This window comes from Typha angustifolia, chromosome 8 (assembly GCF_048772165.1).
Source record: "Typha angustifolia cultivar Huaian chromosome 8, ASM4877216v1, whole genome shotgun sequence".
Taxonomy (NCBI): Eukaryota; Viridiplantae; Streptophyta; class Magnoliopsida; order Poales; family Typhaceae; genus Typha; species Typha angustifolia.
In genome coordinates this window covers 16,386,783-16,414,472 of record NC_133246.1, presented here as the reverse complement: position 1 = coordinate 16,414,472, position 27,690 = coordinate 16,386,783, and the positions used below count along the sequence as shown (strand labels likewise).

At 42.0% G+C, this 27,690-nt stretch overlaps 6 protein-coding genes across 6 annotated transcripts; 3 read left to right on the top strand and 3 right to left on the bottom strand.

Moving 5' to 3' along the window:
- Nucleotides 1-238: 238 nt before the first annotated feature.
- Nucleotides 239-6,498, bottom strand: LOC140764665 (sorting nexin 2B-like). Its single transcript, XM_073103348.1, has 5 exons — nt 5,253-6,498; nt 3,166-3,375; nt 2,790-3,050; nt 952-1,038; nt 239-540 (listed from the first exon to the last, which is right to left on the bottom strand). Exons 1-5 carry the CDS (start codon nt 6,246-6,248, stop codon nt 445-447), a joined length of 1,650 nt encoding a protein of 549 aa, XP_072959449.1. The 5' UTR covers nt 6,249-6,498; the 3' UTR covers nt 239-444.
- A 1,350-nt stretch (nt 6,499-7,848) lies between these two features.
- LOC140764664 (laccase-3-like) lies at nt 7,849-11,056 on the top strand. Its single transcript, XM_073103346.1, has 5 exons — nt 7,849-7,955; nt 8,044-8,195; nt 8,291-8,535; nt 8,658-8,786; nt 9,194-11,056. The coding sequence occupies exons 1-5, from the start codon at nt 7,869-7,871 to the stop codon at nt 10,276-10,278; spliced, it is 1,698 nt and encodes a 565-aa protein (XP_072959447.1). The 5' UTR covers nt 7,849-7,868; the 3' UTR covers nt 10,279-11,056.
- Nucleotides 11,057-11,989: 933 nt separating this feature from the next.
- Nucleotides 11,990-13,806, top strand: LOC140764666 (patellin-6). Its single transcript, XM_073103349.1, has 4 exons — nt 11,990-12,787; nt 12,916-13,040; nt 13,135-13,276; nt 13,360-13,806. The coding sequence occupies exons 1-4, from the start codon at nt 12,092-12,094 to the stop codon at nt 13,618-13,620; spliced, it is 1,224 nt and encodes a 407-aa protein (XP_072959450.1). The 5' UTR covers nt 11,990-12,091; the 3' UTR covers nt 13,621-13,806.
- Nucleotides 13,807-18,846: 5,040 nt separating this feature from the next.
- On the bottom strand, nt 18,847-20,862 carry LOC140765686 (uncharacterized). The gene has a single exon (XM_073104887.1). It carries the CDS (start codon nt 20,575-20,577, stop codon nt 19,120-19,122), a length of 1,458 nt encoding a protein of 485 aa, XP_072960988.1. The 5' UTR covers nt 20,578-20,862; the 3' UTR covers nt 18,847-19,119.
- Nucleotides 20,863-21,141: 279 nt separating this feature from the next.
- Nucleotides 21,142-23,664, top strand: LOC140765687 (CASP-like protein 4B4). Its single transcript, XM_073104888.1, has 3 exons — nt 21,142-22,725; nt 22,796-22,940; nt 23,193-23,664. Exons 1-3 carry the CDS (start codon nt 22,433-22,435, stop codon nt 23,382-23,384), a joined length of 630 nt encoding a protein of 209 aa, XP_072960989.1. The 5' UTR covers nt 21,142-22,432; the 3' UTR covers nt 23,385-23,664.
- A 128-nt stretch (nt 23,665-23,792) lies between these two features.
- Nucleotides 23,793-26,101, bottom strand: LOC140765685 (probable WRKY transcription factor 26). Its single transcript, XM_073104886.1, has 5 exons — nt 25,698-26,101; nt 25,377-25,535; nt 24,667-25,286; nt 24,423-24,584; nt 23,793-24,311 (listed from the first exon to the last, which is right to left on the bottom strand). Exons 1-5 carry the CDS (start codon nt 26,001-26,003, stop codon nt 23,885-23,887), a joined length of 1,674 nt encoding a protein of 557 aa, XP_072960987.1. The 5' UTR covers nt 26,004-26,101; the 3' UTR covers nt 23,793-23,884.
- Nucleotides 26,102-27,690: the final 1,589 nt, after the last annotated feature.

Here is a 27,690-nt window from a genome sequence, read left to right as displayed (position 1 = left end):
GAATTAGCAACAGAGTTACTAGGGCAGGTCTTCATCGAGCTGTAATCCTTGTAGTTATTACTTTTACAGCAGTACATCCCACTTCCTGTTACCAAAAAGAGAGTACCTTCATCCAGATATTCCACAGATTTAATAATCAACTATAGAAGACTAAACCACACCGACATCTGATGTCAGCCCAACACTCTAAAACAGTAGACAAACTGACAATTTAGAAACAGTGTTCTGAATAGGGTAGTTTGCAAAAGAGATGATCAATTTAGAAAGCATCAAACTGACAGTAGAGTCAATTCAGAGGTACTGTACAGCGGAAGTTAGTCAAATAAAATGAAAAACGTAATCAAAATCTCTTTATTACGTTCAGATCCTTTTCCTTCTCTTTCCTCTTTGTTCCCCTTGAATTATAGTATACATTGATGTGTGAGTGGAGAAAGGCAAAACAACTCAATTTACATAATACTCATTACACTCTCTCGCATATCCACTTGTTTCATCAGCAACCACTGCCCAGACATTTGCAATCTTCTCTGAATACCCAACCTGTTCAAATGAAACACATTAGAGCCCAACACAATAGAGTAATATATAGATCCACAATGCAGATCAATGGTGCCAACAAACTGATTGAACACAATGCGCTAGTTTTACAACCCCTTCACAGTACCATTTCAAACACGATAAAATGCAACCTATTTTTAGTCTTCTCATAAAAAATCTTATCCCGTATCCTCTTTTGCCACCTTGGACAAAAATCTCTAATATTTTCCCCAGGTATTTCAACTCTTAATAATTTTGGTAGACTGTGAAACTAGACATCTCTTCCTCCAGAGGAAAAATAAAGTGAATTTAAAATTTTGTGCAGGCCAAACATTACAATAATCAAAATGGGCACACAAAATTGTAAAACACAGAAAGTTGTAAAACATAATTAACATTACATGATAGAATTACCTGATTTATTACAAATCCTTTAAGCATGCTCAAGAAGTCATCATGCCTTTCTTGGTCCAGCCTCTCAAGCTCATTGCGGTTGTTTTCCTGCATTAGTGTCATTACTGGATCAGCAAAATCTTACCAAGCCTCTTGAGCTTTTCTCTGATAAGGAAGATCATATATTGCTATAAGCTAGTAGAAGATATACAAACTAAGATGTGTGCAACCAATTCTAAGGAACAGTAATGGTAGGGTTACAGGATGAAGTACCTCGAACACTGCTGATGTATAGGTCTTCCTATTTGGGAGGGGTAAGTGTAAAACACATGGGAACGTGGTGGATATTAACTAGGTTATATTCAAAGTTCTAACCTTTGCCATATATAAAATTCTACGTTCCAACAGCAATCTTAGGTATGATGTCAGGTACCCTAAGCATCTCCTTTGCAGAGTGACCTTAGAAGGAAGTAAAGGCAAATCAAGATGCAGAAAATTGAAGTAAATATGATGTTTTATTTCTATATTGATTATTGAAATGAACAGAAAAGGAATATTATGTACAGGACATCCCAGATTACAAGGGAATCTATGTCAAGAAGAGACTTAATGACTCACACCTTCTCTATGCTATTAACAAGCATTTTCCGGAGAATTGCATCATTGTATTAGAGAGGTGTTCCAAGTTCTTCTTTACTTATTTGTAGCTAGTATCATATGGAAGAACAACATATTAAACTTCCCATCTTAGCAATGGATGACGTCTCTAAGCCAGTATCATTGACCACCCTAGACATGGAACAAACTGCAGAGGACGTTTGACAGGTCCTCTAAATAGAATGAGTAGACCTAAAAAGTATCATCTTAATGCTGCATAGAGTTACTAGAGCAGGTACTGGAGATGATCTATTTAATTCTACCTGAATAAGGCTCATAGATGCATGCCCCTAATAATAAGATGGTCAACTTATGCTAATGGCAGAAATCGCATTCAACAAACCGCTTCAATAAAAGTGGATAAAATATCCACAAGAAGCAAATTACTTATAAAGAAAGTAACTTATGACTTCCTTCAGTATAAGTACTCCAGGACATCTCAGATACACACTATGATGATTTTCAAAACAAACTATTTCAAAAGTAATACACAATACAGAAATGAGTAATCTATGCAGTTTCACATACATTTTTGCTGCTTCATTACTATCAAAATTCAAAATATCTGCAATCATTGGGGGAGTACCACAAGGCATCTCATGTGCTTTAAGTGTAATAGGGTAAGAAATCAAGCACAAAACATTCAGATCATAGAAGATATAATCTGGAGTAGTAATTGGATTGCACAACTCAACAGGCACTGATATTAGAGAGATAAATAATTGAATTACTAGAACCAATACTCAAGGATCCTACAAAAGATATAGTCCAGAAGCGAAAAAAGGTACAGAAAAACACAACTTAATAGAAGTAACAAGTTAGCACATTTAATTAACAGTATTGGAGCTCAAATGCCAAAGAAATTGGTTAAACATGTCATATGCCATGCAACTAGCAAGCAAATAGGCAACTGCTTCCTGCTCGATCCAGTAAGCAACTAACATGTTAATTATCATGTCAATATAGAAAGCGGTCATTCCAACTCTAGACAAACTGGAGCAGTTCAACATGACTCATTTAGCCATTTAGGCTAGCACAGGTCTATTATTCACACCATTCATAAGGTCCTATCATTAAACATAAGATAAAAGTTTGTCAATTTCTTACCACTAGGTATATTTCCCGTAGATACTCATTTTAATGGTAATAAACTACAACTTTGCATTGCTTCAGTATTTGATGTAAAAGCCAGACCAAAATACCTTTATCCTTTCATATTCTCTTACAGCACAGCTTTTAGCGTCTTCAGTAGCTCTTATTGTTTCTCTTATCTCTTCCACTTTGCGTATTCTTGATCTATCACCACCAAATATCTTTGAGGATGCAGTTTCAAGTCTCTCAGCCCTTGTTTGCAAGGATGACAAATCCGACATAAGTGTCTGTACAGTCAACAATGCACTTGAACGATCTGAGAATGCACTGTGAACAGAGAGCATTAACCCTAGATACTCATGTAGTACATCCTGCCAAAGATCAATAACAGAAGATTATTATATACACTAATCAACTGAGAATCCTATTGAAAGCCTTGAATCATCAACATATCACTCATTGACTATGTAGCTCATCAGTTTTTACCAAATGTTTAACTGTCTGAGCATTCAATTCTCGATACAATCTGCTAGCTTTAACAGCAGCAGTTGCTACATGTTTGGTATCAGCAGCTCGTACTCTCTGGGAATTAAATATTGCTTCCTCTGTCTCAAATTTTGTTAGTTTGATGAATGCCAAACCCAACTCTCCCATTGTTTCACCAATATCCTGCTGAGCCTTAACAAGTGCTTCTGCCTGAAATAGAAGCAGAAAATTTTATTAAATTATCGATGAAAACTTCCTGCTGCGCTCATTTGTAAGTGCAAGACACACTTCGAGCACTAGCTACAAAAATAGCTTATGATGTAGATAAATAGATAACATAGTTCTATTTTAAAACATGCAGAATGTATATCCTGAAAGAGAAAAGTCTGCTCCCTTGTTATTCAAGTACTAACTTGAAACTGGGGAACTAAAAATTTTGGCAATGAGAAAGTATAATGATTCTATTTGATGCATAACAGTAGTTTTTCTACTAACTAATCACAGTGACTAATATAATTGGTAATAACAACTCATCAGCAAGGTTCTACAAATAAGCCTATATCCTATATTCCTAATACGGGGAGAATAACAAGATCATGAGAAATACATCCGTGACCAACTTACAAGACCAAATAGCAAAGGACGAATCTGAAAAATACACAGTTGATAATATTAATATTTGATTTAAACTTACATATGTTTTCTAACTTCCAAAACACAAATACATCATACTCAAGAAGATCTACATACTGGAAAGAGATGGAAGATTTCTATAAACAACAACAAAAATAATCAGAACCTACATTCTACCTCATGATGAAATAGTAATTCTGGTAGAACAAACATTAAAATTAAGAAAAAAGAATAATTGGAAGTAAAAAAAACTTAATTCCATCCTTTAAACTTAAAGGGCACCCAAACGGTTATCTGTTTTCAAAACAATAACAATCAAAATACAAATATTGGAACTTCCCTCATAATCAATAGAACTACTAGAATGCTTACATTAGAACCTTCCAGTTACTGACCTTAGTAGATAGATATGGTAAATTATGTTTTCTTCTACAACTTAGTTTCGGTACTTATAGCAATTAAATGACTATTAAAAGTTCCCTAGTTCCTCTAGGGCCTAACTTCGGCTTCATATTATGCAAGCTAGCTGGTAGCACCCCATGAGTTTCCTTTTTCAAAATCACTCGCCATCTCATTGAATGGGGAAAACAAAATTATTATACCCACACAGATGCATGCAGCAGTGACAAATGCAAGGTTGCTGGTAGCACTTCATGAGTTTCCTTCCTTAAAAATCACTGGCCATTTCATTGAATGGGAAGGCAAAATTATTGTACCCATATAGATGCTTGCAGCAGTGAAAAATGTCTCATGCAGCACATTCATACATCAGCAACTTTCATACATTGCATTGAAACTAAATGAATTCAGATAGACTGCCAAACTAACAAAACAACAATGTTCATTTGTTTCCTATCCTTTTTAGACATTTGTTTGCCGGCCAAAAGACCCCATATCTTAATAATACCATTGTAATCTTAATGCTTTATGGCTATTACCTTGGTCAAACTATACCTAATATAGATACTACAACTACTAATTCTACTTGCAGACAAAGGCTACTCAGGTACAGGATATGATCAATTAATTATGGAAAACAGATGGGAAAGCAAACATTTCCTGCAAATTCTAACATAAAATTTAAGTTGCGCAATAGAAATTGCATCTCAGTTTTACCTACTTAATGTAGCGGCTGACTAGTTATGTACATCTGCCCATTATATTAGCAGCAAACACCATATTAGTTTCCCTATTTATATGTACATAATCCACAATACTATGTATGTATTATTTTCCATAATTAAATGTACATAATCCACAAAATTATGTATGTACCTAATTAAATGTACGATATCCACAACATTATCCTCACAGATCCACACCGTATAAATCACCAGAACAAAAAATTTGGCACGAACTCAAACGAAAAAACAAGCGGATCAAATTAAACTAGATTTCTGTTCAACAATTTGCATATCCCAAATAACATTGACAAGAAACACTCAAGAACGCACCTGCTGTGATGTGGTGCTTAGCTGCTGCTCCAGATCCTGCATCTTCTCCTTCCTGTCTAAAAACTCCTTATCCTCCTCCACCACGGGTGGCTTCACCCCGCCCCAATCATTCGTCACCGACTGCTTCAGCTCCTTAAAAATCCTAAGAAGATCCCTCCCGCCCTTTGCCGGCTGCACCACATCCTGGGGCGCCGCGACGTACCCGGCCGCAGATCCCTCTCCAAACAGCTGCCTCGGCAGCCTCACCGCCCCATCTAGCATCCTCGACGCCACATCCGTGCTCGCAGGCAGCGGCAGCCTCCCCTGGGCCTGCAAGAAAACCCTAAGCTCGTCGCTCTTCCCGATCACCGGGTGCGCCGCGAGCCGCCACAGGTATCGCTCGAGCGCGGTGCGCCGCTGCTCGACGAACTCATTCCGCTGCATGACCTGACTCTCAACGACGCTCTTGTCGGGGCGCGGCGGGATGAAGAAGCCGCGGAACGACTCCGCGAGGCGGTCAGCGAGGGTGACAACGTCGCGGAACCGGCGGCGGACGTGGCACTCGGGGCCGCCGCCGTCGCGGAGGCGGCTGGTAATGAGGTAGGTGACGAAGGTGGAACCGCCGGAGCCAGGCACGAGGGAGGTGGAAACGGGTTCCTGCTCCTTCTGGGGATCAGAGACGGTGATCCGGAGGTAATCGGATTCAGCGAATCGTGCAGATCTGGGAGACATATCACGGCGGAAGGAGTCACCGCCCCTGGCGCTGGCGCTGCCGCCGTTGGCCTCGGAGTTGAAGGGGGTGAAGACGACGTCGGCGTAGGAAGGGGGATCAAGGAAAGAAGAGGAGGAGGGGGAGACGGGGTACGTCGAAGGCGGCTGGGGGGAAAGAAGGGGGTCGCCGGAGAAGGCGGAGTGGTAGTCGGAGGGGGCGGAGGAGAGTGTTAGGGTTTCCATGTCGTCGTGAGGAGGAGGAGGAGGCTGTGATTCCAAGGCGGAGGGTGTCTCCGGACCCATCATCTTCTTAGGCAAAGAGTAATCGTAGTAAAAAAAAAAAGAAGAAGAGAGGAATCGAAAAGGGGGCGAAGAAGAGTCGAAGGGAATAGAGAGTATAGACGGGCACGAGTAACGAGTTACATCAATGGAGTGGAAGGTGGAAATGGAAGCAAAGCACGTTGATTTGCTTGGTCTACACTTCTCGATCAAGTTTGAAGAGTTGGAACTTGGAACACGTATTGAGACGATAACCCATGGATTGGGCTCGACCTCGACCTGTGACTCTTGAAATAATTTGCTGGGGTTCTACATGGCTAAAGCATTTATTTTGTTTATTGTTAACGCCGGACCCGGAGTCTTTCACCAAATTAGACATCCCCGTCAACTTCATCGTTCAGATTGTTACATCTCCCAAATTTATTACCTGAAGAGATTTATTTTACACATGTCTGCCTCCTATCTATGTGATCGTAATGTATTTTATAACTTATGTTAAATGCTGATAATTTTGGTATTTATTATTTGGAAATACGAGTTGGCTGACATATTCAAAACTAATCTCTTTGAGGAATGAGTTATTTAGATAAATAAGATTATACGGGGCTCTCTTTGGCAAATAATTTTTCTATAATGCAACAATTATGATTGTACTGCATTGTTCCGTAAGTTTACATCTATATATCGTTTTAGATTTAACAAACCTTTTATGTAACATTAGTTACAAGCGGAGTCAATCTCTTATTACTAAGATGATATTTGATTTGTGCATAAATATATTTAATTATAAATTAATTTTTTTAAATATATATTTATGTATATTTTGATAAAATTTTATATAAGATAAATTATGTGATAAGTTATACATAAAATTTTATTATAAATGAGAAGTGTGATAAAATTACATATTTTCTACACAAAATTTTTAGTATAATTAATATATTTATTTACGGTTAGTAATAAAATACAAAGTTTTATATAAATTCATTCGAAGTAATTATTACGTTTTATAATCAAACAACAAAATGTGAGTAAAACTATAAATTCATTTAATTTATATTTATGAGATGTGCATAAAATTATTCGTTATTTTTAAAACTTTATGCATAGACCAAACTAGACATAGAAGCGATAGATAAGAACGTATAATTGCAACGCCAAAGGCCTAGATATATACATAACAAGGTTGGTCTCAAGGAGCCCAATAGATTTGGGCGTCGACATAACTAAAGCTGGGCTCGGCCCAATGAATGTTATAGTATTCGACTATCTAATGACACTGATAACCAGAAACACAAGTTTCTTCGGTGAGTAACCTAACTATATTAAAAACACGTAGTTTTTTGATTGTAGTGCAAAAGAGTGCTTCTGACAACTGGGCTTGTGAAACTTCTCCAGGAAGCCACTATTAACCATTTCCATTGTGCTTATGCTGGATGGTTTGTTTATGTAACATATCAAACCTAGAAGCTTGACCAACTAAAAAAGAACAGAACCTTCTGCACAAATTAAAACCTAATCTTCCAAACTTCAAACAAACCCATTACCTTTTGGTGTCCCCTTTCATTAATCCATTAATATTACATCCCTTGCATCACCACTTCAAATCTTCCCCGACAACTTAGAACTGAGGAAGCTCGCTTAGAAATGGAGGCTTTATTCTTCTCTGTTCTCCTATGTCTATCCCTCATGCTCACCACCACTACTGCAAATGTTCGCTTTTATGAGTTTATTGTATGCCTTCCAATCCTACCATTAATTTATACTCTCTCTTTTCTTCTTAATGGTTCTTCATCTTGTGGATTGTTATAATCTTTAATAGATCCAAGCAGCGCCAGTGAATAGGCTGTGCATGACCAACGAGATCATCACAGTTAATGGCCAATTCCCAGGGCCAACACTGGAGGTCAGAGATGGAGATACACTTGTGATCAAAGTCGTAAATCAAGCTATATACAACATCACTCTCCATTGGTACTACTTAAAGAGTTCCAAAGTTAAATGATACGCATGCATGAGTGTATAGGTAGCATGACACTTGGATTGTTCATGTACATGTATGCAATCAGGCATGGAATCCAACAACTGAGGACTGGATGGGCAGATGGTCCGGAATATATTACGCAATGCCCCATTAAGCCAGGTGGAAGTTATATATACAGGTTCACAATAGAAGGCCAAGAAGGTACTTTGTGGTGGCATGCACATAGCTCATGGCTTAGAGCCACCGTCTATGGAGCCCTCATCATCTACCCCAAAGTTGGATCCTTTTATCCATTCCTGAATCCTTCCAGAGAATTCGCTGTTATACTTGGTACGTGCGATTTCTGATGGTCAATTAATTTCCTCGCTCTGTTAATCCTACTTGTGTTCGTATGGATCAATTATAACAATTGTTTTCTTATGATGATGGTGATGATGATGATGAATGAGTAGGGGAGTGGTGGAATAGGAATCCAATCGATGTTTTGAGAGACTCCATGAGGACTGGAGCAGCTCCAAACATATCTGATGCCTTCACTATAAATGGTCAGCCTGGAGATCTTTACGACTGCTCCAGTAGAGGTACAGTAAGGCCCATTCAGCCCACCCATTAATATTATAATTACTACTAAAATCTTTTAACTCTTTTTAAACTTGTTATTATCGTTAATTTTTTATAAGGTGAATGACTTAAATGCCCTTCTTCTTTTTTTTTGAAGTTTAAAGTGTAAAATATGTCATTGGTTTTCATTTTAAGCAATTTATATAAGAGCAAAATAATATTTTGTTAATATATGTTCAGTTTTAACTGTAATTAGATAGATTTAACTGAAGGGTGGCATTTTTGAAAAAGGGTTTAGTATTTTGGTTGTAATTATGGAATTTTGAATAACGTAGTAACAGTATTTGAATAGTTTTTGGTAGCAATTATGTAAAGATCTTTACAATATATCAATCACATTGCTGCGCAATATTGCTACTGCATGCAGACACAACAGTCTTTACAGTAGGCTGGGGTGAAACAAGCCTATTCAGGTTCGTCAATGCAGCAATGAACACCGAACTATTCATCTCCATTGCCGGCCATTCGATGACCGTCGTCGCCGCCGACGCCGCCTACACTAAACCGTTCACCGCGTCGGTCCTCATGCTCGGCCCGGGCCAGACGACCGACGTATTGATCACCACCAACCAACCGCCGGGCCGATACTACATGGCCGCGCGCGCCTACGCCAGCGCCCGCGGCGTCCCCTTCGACAACACGACCACCACCGCCGTCCTCAGGTACAAATTCACCGGCTGCGCACGTAGCCGTCGAGGCCTGCAGCCTCCGCTATTCCCTCCGCTTCCCGCCTTCAACGACACCGCCACCGCTGCTGCATTCGCCAATGCTATCAGAAGCCCGTCGGCCGTGAACCTCCCAAGCCCGGTCGACGAGCAATTATTCATCACCGTCGGGATAGGGCTGTTCAACTGCCCTCCCCTGCAACAATGCGGGGGTCCTAACGGAACCCGCATGGGTGCAAGTATGAATAACATCTCATTTGTTCTGCCCAATACCCTATCCATACTCGAGGCATACTATGAGAGTGTGCCTGGAGTATTCGATGCCGACTTCCCCCGGGTCCCACCCATACAATTCGACTACACGGGTAACAACATAAGCCAATCCTTGCAACAGCCAGTGAGAGGGACCAAAGTGTACAAATTTAAGTATGGATCAGTGGTGCAAGTGGTGTTACAAGGGACTAATATATTAGCCGGAGAGGAGCATCCCATGCACATCCATGGGTACCAATTCTACGTACTTGGAACCGGGTTTGGGAACTATAATCCGATAAGAGATAGTGGGGGATTCAATTTGGTGGATCCTCCGCTAAGGAACACGGTTGGGGTGCCGGTTAATGGTTGGGCGGTTATCCGATTTGTGGCAGATAACCCGGGGGTTTGGCTCGTGCATTGCCATTTGGATGTGCATATCACTTGGGGGCTGGCTATGGCGTTCTTAGTTGAGAATGGAGCTGGGAGATTACAAGCTTTGCAGCCTCCGCCAATTGATCTACCTCTTTGTTAGAATAGAGTATAGAGAATGTCATATTTGATGGTGAGGTTTGTTCTACCAGATAAAAGTCTGGATAGTTCAACCTTATCATGATCAAATAAATCGACAAACTCTTGAGCTCGGAGCCCAAGAAACTGGTCATGTCGTCTCTTTTTATTCACGAGTTGCTTTCACGCCATCTAAAGTTGAATACGAATGCCCGACTACTTTGAGACATAAACTGGATTATGACTGTGGGATCGTCCTAACTAACCTTTCCAAGAAAGAGCAAACTAATACAAGGGAGCTCGCTAGGTATGCAAATTATTACGTATTCTATAATTCATCAAAGACCGTACGCCCTAATCTCAATATATATACATTGCTACAGGAATAAAACAAAGCCGAAGTTTGATCTGCAGAAAGATTAGATGGCTGTAGAATAAGCACAAAAGAGCACTACAGAGTTACTATCTTTTGTTAAAGTCCCATTGGGATTACGAAGAAGCCACCTATCAAAATCATAACCTAAGATTCAAAACAAAGCTGCAGTCGGTACCCACCTAATGATGGATCAAAACGGAAAAAGAGGAAAAATCACTCGAGTTTACTTTCTTGGGAGAGATAATAACTTATTTAATCTCCTTAGGATCCAAAGCTATATGCTCTGGATGTGACACTTTAAAAAGGACAACGTCAGCGCTTTGAAATGTAAGATGGACGGTGGAGATTGGCTGCGAAGTTTGAACTGTGTTCGGGGGAAACCATGGGGCCCGTGAATTACTTTAACCCGTAGGGGGAATTCCGCGGGGCCCACACGGAACGCAAAGCTCGTGTTACAGTTGGGTCACCTCTGCGGTCCACTGCATTATTAAAAAAGAAGGGAATTTTCGTTTGCACCCTACATTATTTGGTTATTATGAGATTCATAAATTTTAGAAAAGGTCTTACCTTCGGTGGTAATTATCATCTGCATTTATTTTTACCTTGAGTTCTGCATCCTAAGAGTGGCTGGTACACCTAAACAGTACTATTGCGTGGTAATCTACACTTACTAACACCAAGACTGAGTGATTTGGACTAAACAATGCACCATTTTTCTACCTCCCTTTTGTTGTACCATTTGATTATTGCCCCTCACCATAATTAATAAATACCTAGTAGTAATAATTAGTAATTGCTAGTTGGCAAGTGTTCTAATAAGATACGGATTCGATCACCTCCCGTTCGGGTAAGATCAGGAACTCACCTATGGGAAGTGAGAACCGGGACAGGCAACCCCATCCCATCCCGTCAGTCCTTCTATTGACCGAGCTCACGTCCCGAAATTTCCTCACCCTACGAATAAATTTAATAATGACTTGACTCCATAGAAACCCCGACATTGGGATAAGGGAAAGAAGAAGCTTGTTAATTTCAACAACTTTCCCATAAACACACCACCCCCCTCTTTTCAATGTTGAGAATAAACATTTTGTTGGAAGGAGTAATATGTAAATAAGAGAATTTAGAGGAGTGGCAGGCGAAAATTTCAGCATTCATAATTTGAACGAAGTGGCGGACCGACCAACCTTTCATGCTTACTTGGGTAGTTAATTGGTAGGCTTTGGTAGGGGCACACTTTGTCAGGCTTTCTTTGGTCAGTACACGGGTCCCCCATGCTCCCGAAACCGCTCGAAAATTACAAATTCCCCCTTGCTCACGCTACCATCATAATGTCACCCCCACCGCACCAAAATTTATTCAAAAAAGCCCCAAACTCCCCCTCTTCTCCCAACATATATACCTCCAAATCCCCAAAAACCCCAACCAATACCCATTTCGATCCACACTACCCAAAACTCGAATGGATTCCTCTCCCAAACCTGCCAAGAGAAGCCTCATGACTTCCCTAATGGAAGCCGCCACCACCACCCTCCAACGCACCTCCTCCTTCAAGGAGGACTCCTACCTCGCCTCCAACCTCAAGCCCAGCGAGAAGAGATCCCTCCAAGAACTCAGGCATCTCCTCTCATCCTCCTCCTCCTCCTCGAAGCCCATCTCGATCTGGGGCGTCCCGATTTCCGAGGCGGAGGACGAGAGGTCCGACGTGGTGCTCCTCAAGTTCCTGCGAGCGCGCGACTACAGTGCGCGGGATGCGCACGCAATGCTGGTGCGGTGCGCCGAGTGGCGCGCGGAGTTTGGTGCGGACGGCGTGGTGGAGGAGGAGCTGGGATTCAAGGAGTTGGAGGAGGTGGTCGCGTACATGCACGGGTGGGACCGTGGGGGCCACCCCGTTTGCTACAACGCCTACGGGGTGTTCAAGGATAAGGAGATGTACGACCGGGTATTCGGGGATGCGGATAAGCTCAGCCGGTTCCTCCGGTGGCGGGTGCAGGTGATGGAGCGGGGAGTTCGGATGCTCCAACTCCGACCCGGTGGAGTTAATTCGATCATACAGGTCACGGATCTTAAAGACATGCCCAAGAGGGAGCTCAGGGCCGCTTCCAACCACATCCTCTCTCTCTTCCAGGACAACTACCCGGAGCTGGTGGCTAGTAAGGTAGTATTCCTTACAAATTATAGGGGCTTATATGCAAAAAAAAATAAATTTAAAATTTAAAAAACTCTTTGTCATATTTATTAATTGTCCTGGGTTTTATTAAGTAGGTGGTTTATGTTGAGATGTAGGTGTTTATAAATGTGCCGTGGTACTTTAGCATGCTTTATGCTATGATAAGTCCTTTTCTGACGGAGAGGACCAAGAGCAAGTTTGTGATAGCTAGAGAAGGGAATGTGGCCGAGACCCTTTACAAGTAGGACCTTACCAATTTCATCCTATTTCCATCTCTATAATTTGATTTTACTACTTGTTTGTTAAAACTTGATTACGTGTATGTATTGTTGAAGGTTTATTAGACCGGAGTTCGTTCCGGTCCAATATGGAGGCCTCAGCCGGCCCGGGGATCTCGAGAACGGCCCACCTAAACCGGCCTCCGAGTTCACGGTCAAAGGTGGGGAAAAGGTCCTCCTCGAAATCGATGGCATTGAGGTAAATATCCTATATTCCATCCTCCTTTACCAAAACGCATCTTTTCGTGTACTAATCACTCTAATTACGCTTGTTTAATCTAGGCTGGGGCAACCATAACATGGGACCTGGTGGTTGGGGCGTGGGACTTGGAATACGGCGCCGAGTACGTACCAACCGCGGAAGACAGCTACACTCTATGCGTGGAGAAGACGAGAAGGATTCCTGCAACGGCCGACGAGCCAATCCACAACGTATTCACAGCGAGGGAAGCAGGGAAGATGGTGTTATCTATAGATAACTCCACCTCGAGGAAGAGGAAGGTGGCTGCTTATAGATACTTTGTTCGTAAACCATCTGTTTAATTAGCTACAATGACGAAGAATATTATACAACAGCTATATAGCTCGCTGTTGCTTATTTTTAATTTGGATTAGTTTGAGTATGGTTGTAGCTTTACTACTATAAAGCAAGTTATTAGGACAGGACAGCAGCTTGTGACACTACCAAAGTTGCAGTAATATAAGCATGTCTCTAATCCTTCTACCGGATTCCATTTGTCGTCGTATTAATTGGCTCAGATACGTAACAAACTTCACGAGAATTCTGATTGGGGGGCACTATTGCCAATATCCAATGCCTAATTTCAAACTTCCTCTGTCTGTGGTACTAACTCTGTGTCCTTTACCAACGTCATCACGGGTAGGAAAAGCTGCTCGTCTGAAGTTTTTTGTGCATAATGGAGGGCTATATTGCTTAAAGAAGACAATTATTTATGCCAGTCGGAAACTTAACTGGCTTACTTGCTTGTCTACTTCGGTCTTAATTTACTTGCAGCAGCGGCGATATTAATTGCAGCAGAGCAGCAGCGAGGCGTTGTAATAAAGCAAGCAAGCAAGCAAGCAGAAAGGCAAAGGGTGGGAAATGGGGGGAGTCACGGGTGGCAATAATAATAAGTATAGCGTGCTGTCTCATGATAGCGTCTGCTTTTGCTTCCCCCTTTCCCCTTTCGCATTTCTCGGTGAAGGGGAACATAACAGAGCAGTGTAAGTATATATATAAATATATATACATATATAATATAATATAAGAAGCGCAAATTACGGTTACTTTAGATACCCCTTCTTCCCTTCTTTATCTCGTTCTTCTATGTAGGTCTCTGGTTCAACGTTTCCGTAGGCTTTTTCGTCTCTCTTTCCAGTTCATCAGTAGGCTTCCCATATTGATTTCTTCTTCAGCACCGGCTGAGATGGCCCAGCCCACGAAGAAGGCTATGAGGATAATATTATTCCATCTTGGACCCACTAGAGTCGTATAATCCAGATAGAAGCAGACAAAAAGAGAACAGCGAATCAAAGCGAGATAAGGTCGAGGGAGGGAGGAAGGTACCATTTAAGAGTAAGGACTATGATTAGGATTAATCGCTCAACCCCTGATAGTGCCCCACCCTTTCTTTGCTGTATCCAATTCTTGTCTTCTAGCCTCTTCGGCATGTCCTGTACGTGATCGTATGCATGTCTCGACTCAGGGATTTTCTTTTGCGGCCACTAAGAGACTGCCAAGTTCCGTGGATAGGATCTGCTCCCTCGGCGGGTCCACCAGTTTCGGAATCTAACGGTGTAACTCGTAGATCGTGGTGGGTCCGCCTACCGCGAACCGTTAGATATTGTGTCGTAGTTATTTAAGTTAAGAGGTTAGTGAACTCGGATCTTGGGTTGCCACCGCGACGGTCGGTGCCGGATGACTTGGTGCCATGAAGCTTCGTGCACCATCCGCCACCTCCAACGTGCGCACGTGCGCCGGTTACCATTACAAGCCTCTTCCTTTTACTAAATTGCCCCTGATCCTTTTTTTTTTTTTCCTTCCAGCTATTTCTTCTTTTTTAATAAAATAAAAACTCCTTAATTATTACATAATACCTACTAAGATTTGAGACCCAAAAACCAAAAAAAAATATATAAAAATCATTATCTTAAATACAACATAACTATTTTGATGAGTAATTTTGTAGTTTTTAATATTTTTAACTATTTAGAAGAACATAAATCAAACTTAGCACATCTAAACCCTGCAATAATACGAGCACAATTAGAATGCCAAGTGAAAAAGGTTGGAGAGCTAATTTCTACTACTACATATTTTCAAAGTTAGAGTCTTACATTATTCTTTTACAGTAGATCAAATAACACCTTAATGCACGAGCAATAATGATATTAAAAAAGAAAATCCCACCCACTAAGCTAATTTATTGCGTAGCTACATTTATATTTACATTATAACCAAGTTTTAGGTTTCCCTAACAACCCACGTTGTCCAAGATGACAAGAAAACCATGATATAATTATTCATAAATCCAAAGTCCTTGTTTATAAGAATCGCTTGCTGCCATGGTATTTAGTTATAGTAGCCATTAGATATTAATATTACATTAGGTGAGAGTAACATATTGGATGCACTCTTATATATTACTCTCATGCATGTAGTTTTTGAGCTACTCAATCTAGAGCACAGGTAGTTTGAGGATAGAATTACAAAAGGGTAAATAAATTCTAGTGCACAGGGAACAAGTGCTTATGTCCTTCAATTAGTACTTAAGATAAGGTCGGGAAACACGTTAGCCCAGCTTTTAATATGGATTAAATTTAATAATGCTGCATGAAACTGCACATACTTGTGAAGGAAGGGCTCGTTCGCCATTTCAACACACGCCTTTCTACCTAATATACTGGCATTTGAAGGCTAAGCTCCTATATAACCTAATATACCCTCTCAAAAATTAACAAGAAAAGGAAAGCTTAATTAGTAGAGATAAAGAAGAGAGATGGGCAACTCCCTCAGGTGTTGCTTAGCTTGCGTCCTTCCTTGTGGTGCCTTTGATCTGATCAGAATTGTCCACTTGAACGGTCACATTGAGGAGTACAGCCGGCCGGTCAAAGCCTGCCAGATCCTCGCCGCGAACCCCAACCATGTCCTGAGCCGGCCATGCTCGCAGGGCATCGTCCGCCGGATATTAGTCGTCGCGCCGGAGTCGGAGCTCCAACGAGGGCATATTTACTTCTTGATTCCGGCGTCTTCCTTACCGGAGAAGAAGAAGAAGAAGAAGAAGAAGAATAAGAAGAAGAAAACGATTCAGAGAAGTAACAATCAGAATAGCCTGTCGGATGCATCGATCATTCCAGATAAGAGATCGGACCACCGGCGGCGACGACAGAGTAGCGACTGTGTTGCGGTGTGGCAGCCGCATCTTGATAGCATTCACGAGGATCCTTGAAATATTTTTAGGCCGACGTTGCATGGGTAACATTTTCTTCTGTGATGATTATATGTTAATATACATTTTCTTTTCCTCCCTAGCTAATTCCATGGGAATGAGTGTAGAGTGGTCAATGATCAGCTCGAAGAGCAAGAGAATAGAACGAAAGATTTGAAAGGCAGAGATACTTGCTTGTAATCATCTATATGGCCTTTTGTATAAATTTTAAATAGGAACGGAGTGATATATGTTCATCTTGTGAAGCTTTATAATATTATTGTGAAACTTATACGTGACTCACTTTTACTTGGTAAAGATTAGTAGATCTTAATCACAATGTTAGATGGGCAGTTCTCCAAAGGTAAACCAAGGACTCTGCTAATCCCCATTTAATAAGACAACCACGTTCGCATATATCTGTATACGTGCACTGTAATGGGAGCCCAATAATTGTTGTTAAAGTCATGGTGTTGCTATAAAAATAAACTTTCTACCACCCTACCAAGTCTTCTCTTCTGAATTAATGGAATAAAAAAAGGAATAAAGGCAAGTTTGTTTAGTGACAGCTAATATGCTCCATTCTTTAACACAAGAATTGACTAAGACTCTTGGATCAAGTAATCACAAGAAGAAATCCACAGCATTGATGCTTGCAGAGATGTCCATAAGAATATTATAACCTGTGCACGATTCTAATCGAATACAAGTATTTGTTTACAGTAGGACAGCTAAGTTAGTACTGTGGAATCTTGCAAAGAGTATATTATTTCTCAATGATTGCTTAAAAGGGGAAGTGGCATATATGTGACAGTAGAGTTATTTTGTTATTGATATTTACTTTAACCAAAGACCAAAAGAAATTCTATAAATATTCTCATGTAAGCAACCAACATCCCATGTTCACAAATTTGAAGCACCTCACTGTAAACGAGCATGCCATTATCAAAAATTTGGAGCACCTCATAATCAAACAACATCCCATGTTCAAAATTTTGGAGCAACTAGGAAGCTGCCCTGCTAATTATTCTGATGAAGGAAAAAAAAACTAGTAACTATAAAAGAAGCCTAAACAGGGCAACAACAGTTTGAAATCAAAAGCAAATCTGTGACCTGGAACAAGAAATCAGGTAGAATGAACAAGAAGAGAGATAAAACTGGATTCAGTATCAGTGTCATCCATCGAATACAGCAGCTGTTCACTTGATATAGTGGAAACATAATTGGCAGTAGAATATAATATAACTTATAACTTAAAAGCCAATACCAGGGAAACTTTCCAGCATTTATAAAGTAGAGTATCGCACCAATAGATTCTGAAGGACACTGAATCAAGCACCTGAGTACTTGATATCCACAATATCTTCAAGATTAACATGTCAAAGCTCACATCAATTTTTTACAGATAAGTATTTGATCTGAGTTTTATCAATTGATTGGTGGGAGGGTGATCTTTCAACTACAAGTCCCCCCTAGGCGATTTTCTTGTGGGCTTGGGACCAATTTCATTGCAAGAAAAGTTGTATAATAGTACAGTCAGTTGTGTTGAGAATTTCTGTAATAATCTAATGCAGCTTTATCTTCTTTCACTTTTGTGCATAAACCAAAAAATATGTCGCCTGTTTCATCTGAGGAACAAATATAATAAGAAGCATTAATTTAAGAGCAAACCAATTATCAAGGACTAATTATAGATCATCTATCCAGAAAGACAGTAACAATGCAATAATGTAAAGCACTGTGTGTGTCAGCATGCGATGTTCTGCACAGAAATTTCTTGCAACATTTTGTCAGGAAAATGTAAGATAGCTTGTTAAATTAGCGTTTGAGAAGACTAAAATTTATTTGCTAGTGTTATACAGCCATCATAAACAACATAAAAATCAGTCTACATAACTGAGAGAGAGAGAGAGAGAAGCAAACTTCCAATAGTGTGATGCTAGAGAAGTTCACAGCTTTTTTCCTCATTCTTTCCCAATATACAGCCATCATCATTTCAGTATAATACCAATTGTGCCAAATTTAACATCAGAATTATTGTAATCAAACTTTACTTCATTCACTCTACTGAATCAACTATCACTGTTTCTCAAAGAAGCATGGCAATAGAGAGGATTTCTGAAACATAGAGCAAGAAAAGGTTTTTAGGCTTTATATTCTAGTGGTGGTCTGCATCAATGTACTGGTATTCCCTCAAGGAACATGTAAAATAGACTCTCAGATGAACCACATATCCACACAGGACTGGACTGGACTGGACTGAACACTTCTACTACCACAGATAAAGAATTACCAAAAGAATATTCTTCGGTTAGCTCTGACATAGGAGTTGCATTCTACATGACTAAAGGATGGCTTAAATTATGAAAGAAAAGATCCATTACAAATTGCAAGAACAACTAATACAATTACACTAAAAGAAATTGATTTCATCAATTTTGCTAAGAAGCAGTATGTTATTCGAAGAATGGAAAGAAGCTATAGATTTCTCAACTATAACGAACTGACATAAACAAGTAATTCGTCTAAAGAAACAAATGAAGAACCAAGTAAATACTTCAGGAGCTTTATCTGTCACCAAAGATCTGTGTGTTGTGCTCTAACTATTTACTGATCACCACCACTGATGAACAAGCACGCCGCTCTCCCTGAGTGAAGTGAACAGCTTCAAGCAGTCCCCATACGTGTTCTGATACTTGGGCGATCTCTCCCCAGGGCAGCACTTTTGCCACCTATTGTAATGGCACTCCAAAAAGAGCTCATCAATCAAGCAAATCGCCCCTGTTTCGAATAGCCTCGGCACAAGATCAAACTCAGTCCCCTCAATATCCATCTTCATCACCACATAGTCCCTATCAGACACCGTCCTCTTCAGCCATTGAGCGAAATCAAACCCACGAATCGTGTGCACGTCGCCGGAGGAGACACGACCAGAAGAGCCACCGATCGGCCTAATCCGACCCATTCCACGTCCTTCAGTATCATCCTTGTGATCTGGGTGGCGATTAATCTCAAACGTCAGGGATTCGTTGCGCACCCAGGCGGCGAAAGGTAGCAAATGGACTCCTTTCTTGGAGGCGTACTCATCGTGGAAGGCTCGGTCCGCCTCAATTGCGTAGATTTCAAATGTTTGGTTCTGCTTGGGATACTGCTTCTTGAACCAGCTGCCTATGCTCGAGCCGTAGCTCCGGGCGCCGACGTCAACATAAACATATTTCCTCTTGAAGCTTATATCAACCAATGAAGGAAGATACTTAATATTCTTAACATTCCTCTTCAGTGTAATCCATGGCTTCAATGGCTCCTCTTCGATGAGTGCCTCCGCAGACTGCAAGATATGGAGCTTATGGTCGGGAATAGAGCACTTATTCGTGGAATTGCCGGAATAAGAATGATGGGAATTATCCAGACTAAATTCCTTCTGAAAAACGATCTGACGGAGGATTGAGGAGGAATCAGGTCCGTTAATCTCGCGGAAGCGGAGGGATCTAAAGCCGGGGAAGAGATCTTGGAGAGATCGGATGCTGTGGTGATCCCCGGCGGAGGAGGTGTGGATCACGAGAAACCCTTCGGGCTTCACCGTTCTCGCGATCTCCGAGGCGAGATCCAACGGTCGCTTCGAGCGATCAAGGCTGCGGCCGGCGAAGACGAAATCGAACTCGGCGCTGGCGAAGGGCTGGTTGAAGAGATCGCCACCGAGAACGAGAGGCGGCGACTTCTTCCTCGCGATTCCGATAGAGTCGGCGACGCCGATTCCTCGCAAAGCGAGGACTTCCTCGCCGTCAGGGGTATCGACGCAGAGGGTTTTATATCCAGGGGACAGGAAACCCTCGGCGACGAGGTCGCTGAACACGGAGGAGTAGTACGCCGCCGCATTCCTAGACTCGGCGCCGCCGCCGCCGCCGTATACGGCCGCGCCTGGAGCGGAAAAGAGGCAGAAGTCGCTGGAACTGCAGTTGCTGCTGTGGATGGTGACGACGTAGACGAAGGGGAGGAGCAGGATGAATACGCCGAAGAGGAGGCCTCGGACGAGAAGATTGCTTACCTTTCTCCGCTTCGCCGCCGGCTCCATGGGGAAGAAGGAGAGGAGATCCGACGAATAAGACAAAATTAGCACTTAACCCAACCCAAACTGTGGCGGCAACGGAAGTTAGCGGGAGCAGAAGCGGGCAGATGTGTGATTGGCGCCGACGAGGGGGCGGGAGGAGGGCAGGGATTGGAAATAGAAGGGTTTGATGGGGGCAAAACAGGAACTCATGATGTGAGGCTTGTAAGAATAGTTTCCGATCCTTAGCCGTTTCTTCCTCCCATCCTCTTCTTCTTCTTCGGTTCTCCTTCTCCTCTTGTATTAGACGGCGGTGGAGAAGGAAGTTAATATGCTATTATCAGAAGGACATAAATCTCTAAATCCTCTACGCGTTTCCCTTTCCCAAGGGCTAGTTTATTACATATATAGTGCTGACGTTCGTCGAAAATATCGCATATGCCATTACTTCTCGGACACGGACAGATTCATCCGAATTCGGCTCGATTTGACGGCTTTCGGTAACCTCGTTTCGGTGGGCTGTAGATCTCGATCCGACTCAAATACGTTTACATTGCGGGTTCGGATTGAGGGGTGCCCAATTCGAGACGTACTCAGGTGGAATCTACGTCAGTGATATGACACGTGAATGAGTCAAAAGCGAAGACCCAACGGCTACTTCACAGAAAAGGCCATGAAAAGTTTCAACTTAAACCGAACCGAATGGCAACCACCGTCAATCTCATATCTCGGCCGTTAGATTCTGACTCGTTTCACTTCGTTCGACGCAGAGGAGAAGCATTAAGAGGAGGAGGCAGGGAGGAAGGTTCTCCAATCTCCATGAACCCCCACCCCCACCCCGTAGGCACAGCTGGGTGGAACCCGATCTGTTCTCCTTTAAGCCATGTGACTTACCTGTGTCTACTACAGCTACAAGCGAGTGGTCCAGTAAGCATGCGGGCCCGGAGAGATGAGAATGGGTTCTTCACTAATTTTTTCGGCCACATGGAGCCCAGCTGGAATTAATGGGACCCATATCCGGTCTTGTGAGACGCGTGGCTGGTTTGACGCGGAAAGCGTGACGAGTGGTGGGCCACCACAATCGCAATGTGAGTTGGTTTATCACATTTTTTTTAACTCTCTTTCTTTGTTTACATATTTTTGCTATGGGGTACGACAATTTTGAGAGACAAGGCCATGCTACCAAAGTTATCTGTTGATGATGCACAACAGCCCATGGAGTCGCTTTTCTTAAACATCATCAGGCATGGATAGATATGGTAAGTTGGACAAAATGAGGGCCCTCTTTGGGTCCCATTCTCGAACAGGATAGGGTACCTTCTAGCTCATCCAATTCCTTGGTCTCTCTTTTGGGCCCATGGTTGGCTGGATTCTTTGCTTTAGTCCATTGACCTAACCTTGGTCAGGTACTCAGGTAGTCCTTTGGATGGGGTAAGGAAGGATTACGTTGCCCTTCGAATATTTAGACATTTGATTAACTGAGATGATGATAAAAGAAGATTCGAATCAGAAAGGTGCTATGTCGACTATCTATAACTGGGTAATCCTTCATGGAGACTCGTTTCCATTCTCGTCGACCTCAGGAGAACTTTAAGAGAATCTTTTTGGGCCTTTTATGGGCCATATGGGCCGTAACGCTTCATAGTTGGAGGAATCTTACACTATCCACGTGTCAATTACCTCTCTTCCTCCCGTGTCCTCTCTCCCGAGGCTTCTCATTCCTTGCTCCCCTTTTGAAGCTTCCACTGTATACCTAGGCTCAGCTTAATTATATCGACCGCTTCGCTGCAGCATAAGTACGAATTTAAAGCAGATAACTCATATTCTTCTGCCATTATTCCCATCTATATTACCTTCTCTTCGCCTAGTCCAAGCCCCAACAATGGCCGCCGCCGTTGGCGTCGTCACGAAACCAGCGCCGGACACACTACCCGAATCCTCCGCTCCGCCGGATCTCGAGAAGGCCTCTTCGGCCGCCGGCGCTACCGCCACCGCCGAGCGACCGGGCTCGCGGATGGCGGCAGTGATGCGGCGGTGGAGGCGGGAGGACCTCCTCGAGAGGAGCCCGCTGCTCCTCCGTGCTGCCACGTGGTTCTTCTCCTTCATCTCCGCCGTCGTCATGGCCACTAACAGGCACGGGGATTGGAGCCAATTCTATAACTACGAGGAGTACAGGTTAGAGTTAGGCCTAAACGAACTCCTCATTGCGTATTGGACTTATTTCGTCAAAAATTTCCTCTTGTAGTTATCTTCTGGCGATTGCGGCATTAGCCTTCTTGTATTCGACGGTTCAGTTGGTGAGGCAGGTGTACCGACTTACTGCTAGGAAGGATCCAAACCGTCCAGTGCCGAGGAAAGCGGCGTTTATGGTGGAATTTGTTGGAGATCAGGTGGGTTAATTCGCACTTTGGTTGTAATTGGATTTTAATATTAAGTCTAAATTCTCTGGATAAGTACATGCGGGGGAAGCCACTTTTGTCTCGGGAATAGGAACGAATAAATCGGTGAGGTGGATAGATAGTACGTTGTCCATGGAAATTATACAATACTATTGGTGGGAGCCACAAAAGATAAGAATAAAGTCTACCCCAACTGAGATACATGCTATCTTTAACTAAGAAATCATTTTCTTATTACTCCAGGTGATTGCATACCTGTTGATCTCTGCGCTATCCGCTGCTATTCCTACTACAAATAGCATTCGAGGAGGAACAGATAACACGCTCACTGATTCTTCTGCGGCTTCTATCAGCATGGCCTTTTTTGCCTTTGTGACTCTTGCTCTCTCCGCTCTTATATCTGGGTTTAGACTATCTAAACAAACTTATATATAATGTAGTATACTCTAGTAGTTATTATTCTTTCTCGTGCTTGTACAGTGACTACGTATATGTCTTATGTTTAATAGTGTTGTATTTAAGAGCGATCGGTTGGGGCTCTAAAACGTTAAATCTATGATGTCACTGTTTGAATAGTTGATTGGTCCATAGGGCATGCGTATATCCCTGATCATCACGCTACTTCTCGCGTACTATGGTGTGACAAGCCAATGGTGATAACTATCCGTCTATTCCTTGGTGGCAGTAAGTGTGATAACTGTGTGTAAAGGAGAAGCAAAATCATACCAGCTACTATGGGGAATCTCCGACGGCATTTTAAATCTCTCTGTTACAAAACAGAGTTGCTGCATAAGATGAGAGGTCTGGGATTAAGCTCTGAAAGGCTTCAAATAAATGAAGAAATGAAATAAACTTAAAGATCTTTTAATTTCACTTTTATACAACACCACTCTATGAAATATACAGTGAAATCTATCGACTGCAGAATTCAAACTTTAGCAGAGCAATGACTCGAGAAACAGATCTCTGGGTTCTTCTTTGGTTCTTGGGAACATACTCTCCATTTGCCTTTGCTGTTGCTGCTGCTGCTGCTGATTCATGTAGGAGTTCATCTCGGAGAATCCATAACTCCCTGAAGTCTGCAACATCTCCAACTTGTTCGGCGCTGCGTTGATCCTTCCACCGAGGAGAGCATTGAGACCAACATGGTTAGAGTTGCCATTGATCACTGAAGGCCTTATTGCCATGACACCGCTACCATTTTTGTCTGCCGAAGGCCTGGTCAGAGCACTTCCTCTGGCTGCAGGGACATCATGGTTGTGCTTGCCTTCGTACGTCGTGATCACCGATCGCAGATCGTTCGATGCCCTTTCGACGTGCTTCCTTACCGGACATCCCACCGTCGTGCATTTGTAGTAGCTCCTGCAACATCGGAAATCAAAGAACTCATCAGAACACATGGCAAAATTTGTGTGGCTCGAAAGTTAAAAGCGTTTCATAGTTGGCAGAGATGGAAAGGAGTTCTTTTGTTACCTTGGATTTGGATTCCCCTTCACCACTTTCTGGCCATATTTTCTCCACCGGTACCCGTCGTCAAGGATATCGATGTCGCTCGTGGTCTGCACCACCACCCTTGGCTCCCTAACTGTCCTATTTCCTGAAGCTGAGATCCCCTCGTTTTCGCCATCTTTTTTCCTGAACAATCCAAATTCCTACATCAGTTCCTACTTCACCATGATCAATTCTTAATACTAGTTATATCACAAAAGAAGCTTACCAGCGCTTTGCTTCGAGCTCATCTTCATCCAATTCATCTCCCCCAGGGTTGTTCCTCTGAGGGCTGATATCAACATCATCATCTCCAAAAGAAACTGACGAATTATTATCCGGCGTTGCTACTGAATCAATAGGTGTCCCGGATCGCGCGCCGAATGAATGGTCTGATGCTTCCGAAATAGCTTGAGAAGAAGCAGATTTCCTTTTCGATTGAGGCTTTGGGTGGTTGTGAGTACCCTTGTAGACAATCTCTGTAATCTGACCATCTAAAGATCTCTCCACCTTCTTCTTTGTCGGGCAATTCGGGTATGTGCACTTGTAATAACTCCGCGGATTCTCACTTCCTTTCACCTGTTTCTGTCCATATTTTCTCCAATTATATCCATCATCAGATTTCTTGTGCTCTTTAAGGCCCTGAAAAGCGTGATCAGAATGGTCAACGTCCGACTGGAATCGGTTGCCGTTATTGCTTTGTGATTCGGCAAGAATAGTAGTAATCTCAGAAGAATTCGTTCGGATCGGCGCGGCGAATTCAGACTTGTTGTTCGAAGTTTGCGAAGAGAATCCTGAATTACTTTCATAGGAGTTCCATTGTTGCTGCTGTCCTTCGTGGGCTTCTTCCTGTATTTATTGAGTCTTGTAAGCAAATTGGATCCAGAAATTGAACAACTCAAGGAACCCACACTGGTAGCAAATAATAACAACTCTTACCTTAAAGGTTGCTGCTTGGCAATTTTGGGGCTTTGTTTTGGTTTGGAAAGAGAAGTCATAGTCTGCTGTGCTTTCCTCCTTCAGCCCTTGTTGGGTATCAGCGAAGTTAAGCTTCCAAGGCTGTGCTGGAAAAGTACCAGTGGTTGGAGATGGCAAGATCTGTAAAAAAAAAAAATCTTTAGATTGAACTCTTGATTACTTATTAGAACAAGATCAAATTTAATTATATATGCATGAAAGATCAATCAGCTAAACAGAATAGAAAGCAGGGAAAGGATTAATTAGAAGATCTAATTCAATTGAATTCACCTATATACTTACATTAGAGGAGGATAGGAGGACTGGTGAGTCTAACAGCTCGGTGGGGCTAAGGCCGGCGGGGATGGAGAAATAGGAAGAAGGGGAGAAAGGAGTATGTGATATAGGCAGTGAAGGAGGCGTGATGGACTTGAACTTTGGTATGCCACCTCCTTGTCGCAGCATCCCGGACGTCGACCGGTCTCCGATGTGCTCATCAAAGGTTCCTGCGAGCAGCTCCGAGAAGGAGGTTGCGAAAGGAGAGGAGAAGGAGAAGGAAGGTTGGTGGGAATTAGTTGTAGCCTCTAAACTCCCTGTCGAAGAAGCCATATAATAGATGTCTAGCTGAGAAGCGAGAGGCAACAGGAGGAAGGCAAATAAGAGAGACAGAGTGTGAGGGAGCTTTCGGTTTAGAGAAAGAGAAAGAGGTAAGTGGTGGTCGTTGTTGTTATATATGCATGCCAAAGATTAGAGAGTGGGAAAGAGAACAGGGGAGAGATGTTTCTGAGAAGGAGGGTATGATCGATGGTTAGTTGACAGTTTTGACCGTGAATGGTTGGTCAAACCTCGTGCGTTTGACTGTTATCAAGGCGGCTGAGAGCTTCCAGGAAGGAGGACGATGTCCCTACTATAATTTATCATTAGCTACGTCATGACATTTCTCACCACATATATACACGACTTTAACTTATGTTTGCGGTACATTAAATTTTGTCATTCACTCTTGGGAATGGGATGCTATAAAATATCTTGAGCTGGCATTAATTCATCATCTATGCGGTCCAGCGATGGAGACATAGGAGCTTACTTCGCCTTACATCATCCATGACTCTCATGTAATAGGGATCCTCGCCTAGAAGCCTAGAAGACGTATACCAGCTTCCAATGGTATCTCCGTAATTTCGACCGCCCCTCCACCCCCCGCTTAAATCCCAATTATTAGAAGATGACGCTACATGATAAAACCACTTGGTTTAGTGGTTGAGATGATAATTATGAAGCGTTTGTTATACGTGGGTTAGCTGTCTCAGCTGTATAGGATGTTTAACTAATCGGCAACTATATTTGTATGTCTAAATCATCCTTCAATTTGGTGATTAAGGTCTGGTTTGCAGTTTGAGGAGTAGACTAAGTTCTTGAACTAGTTGAAGTCCAGGGAACGAATTCAAATTGACATAATAAATCGAGTCGCCATGCTTCCTTGATGATCACCAAGTCTGCTTGACATGGAGACTAGACGAGACCAAACTTTGGAGCACATCAATGTATAGATTCTTGAAATTCATCAATATGTCAATAAATTCATGAAGCTTGATGCTGAAGCTGCTACTTTTTCGACATAGACTTTTTATTTTTATTTTTTTTATTTATTCCGATCTTGTAAAATGTCAACAGACGAGTGGGTAGATTTATTCTCAGCTGCACAAAGAGATGGGAAGGTTAACCAATGCTACAAGCTATTAGAAAGGGATAAGTTAGGCTAAAATCCAGATCAAAACTCGACAGCGTGGAATTATATCCAAGCAAAAGATGCCAAGCTTTATGCTTATTTAACTGTGTGTTTTGATGTGAAAACGGACTGTAGTAAGGTGCCGATGCAAACATGCACTTGGCTTATTTGCTAAGAAGATAAGGCTATCATAAAACCCGTGATAGATTCAATCTTCTTCTTGTGAGGTGTAGAGTTGTCCGTGCTTTTATTCGCAATCTATCGTTGTTTCTTGTCCACAGCCTTCTGATACGAAAGCTTCTAACTGTAGTTCTACAAACTAAATTTCCTCAAAAAAAAGATTACTTTTTACTCTTTTAGTTGGGCATTTCTCTACGTAAAGCAAATATAATTGCTTTCCATCTTAACTATCTGAGCTCTTTTATCCCTGTTTTAGCCCTTTGGAAGGAGTTTATTCACAGATAAAAACACCCCTTATTCGAAAAAGCAAATAAGATACTAATTTGCTTAGACGTATGTAAATCTAATGGAGGGAAGATATAGACAGCATGCTTGTCTCCTAAGCCA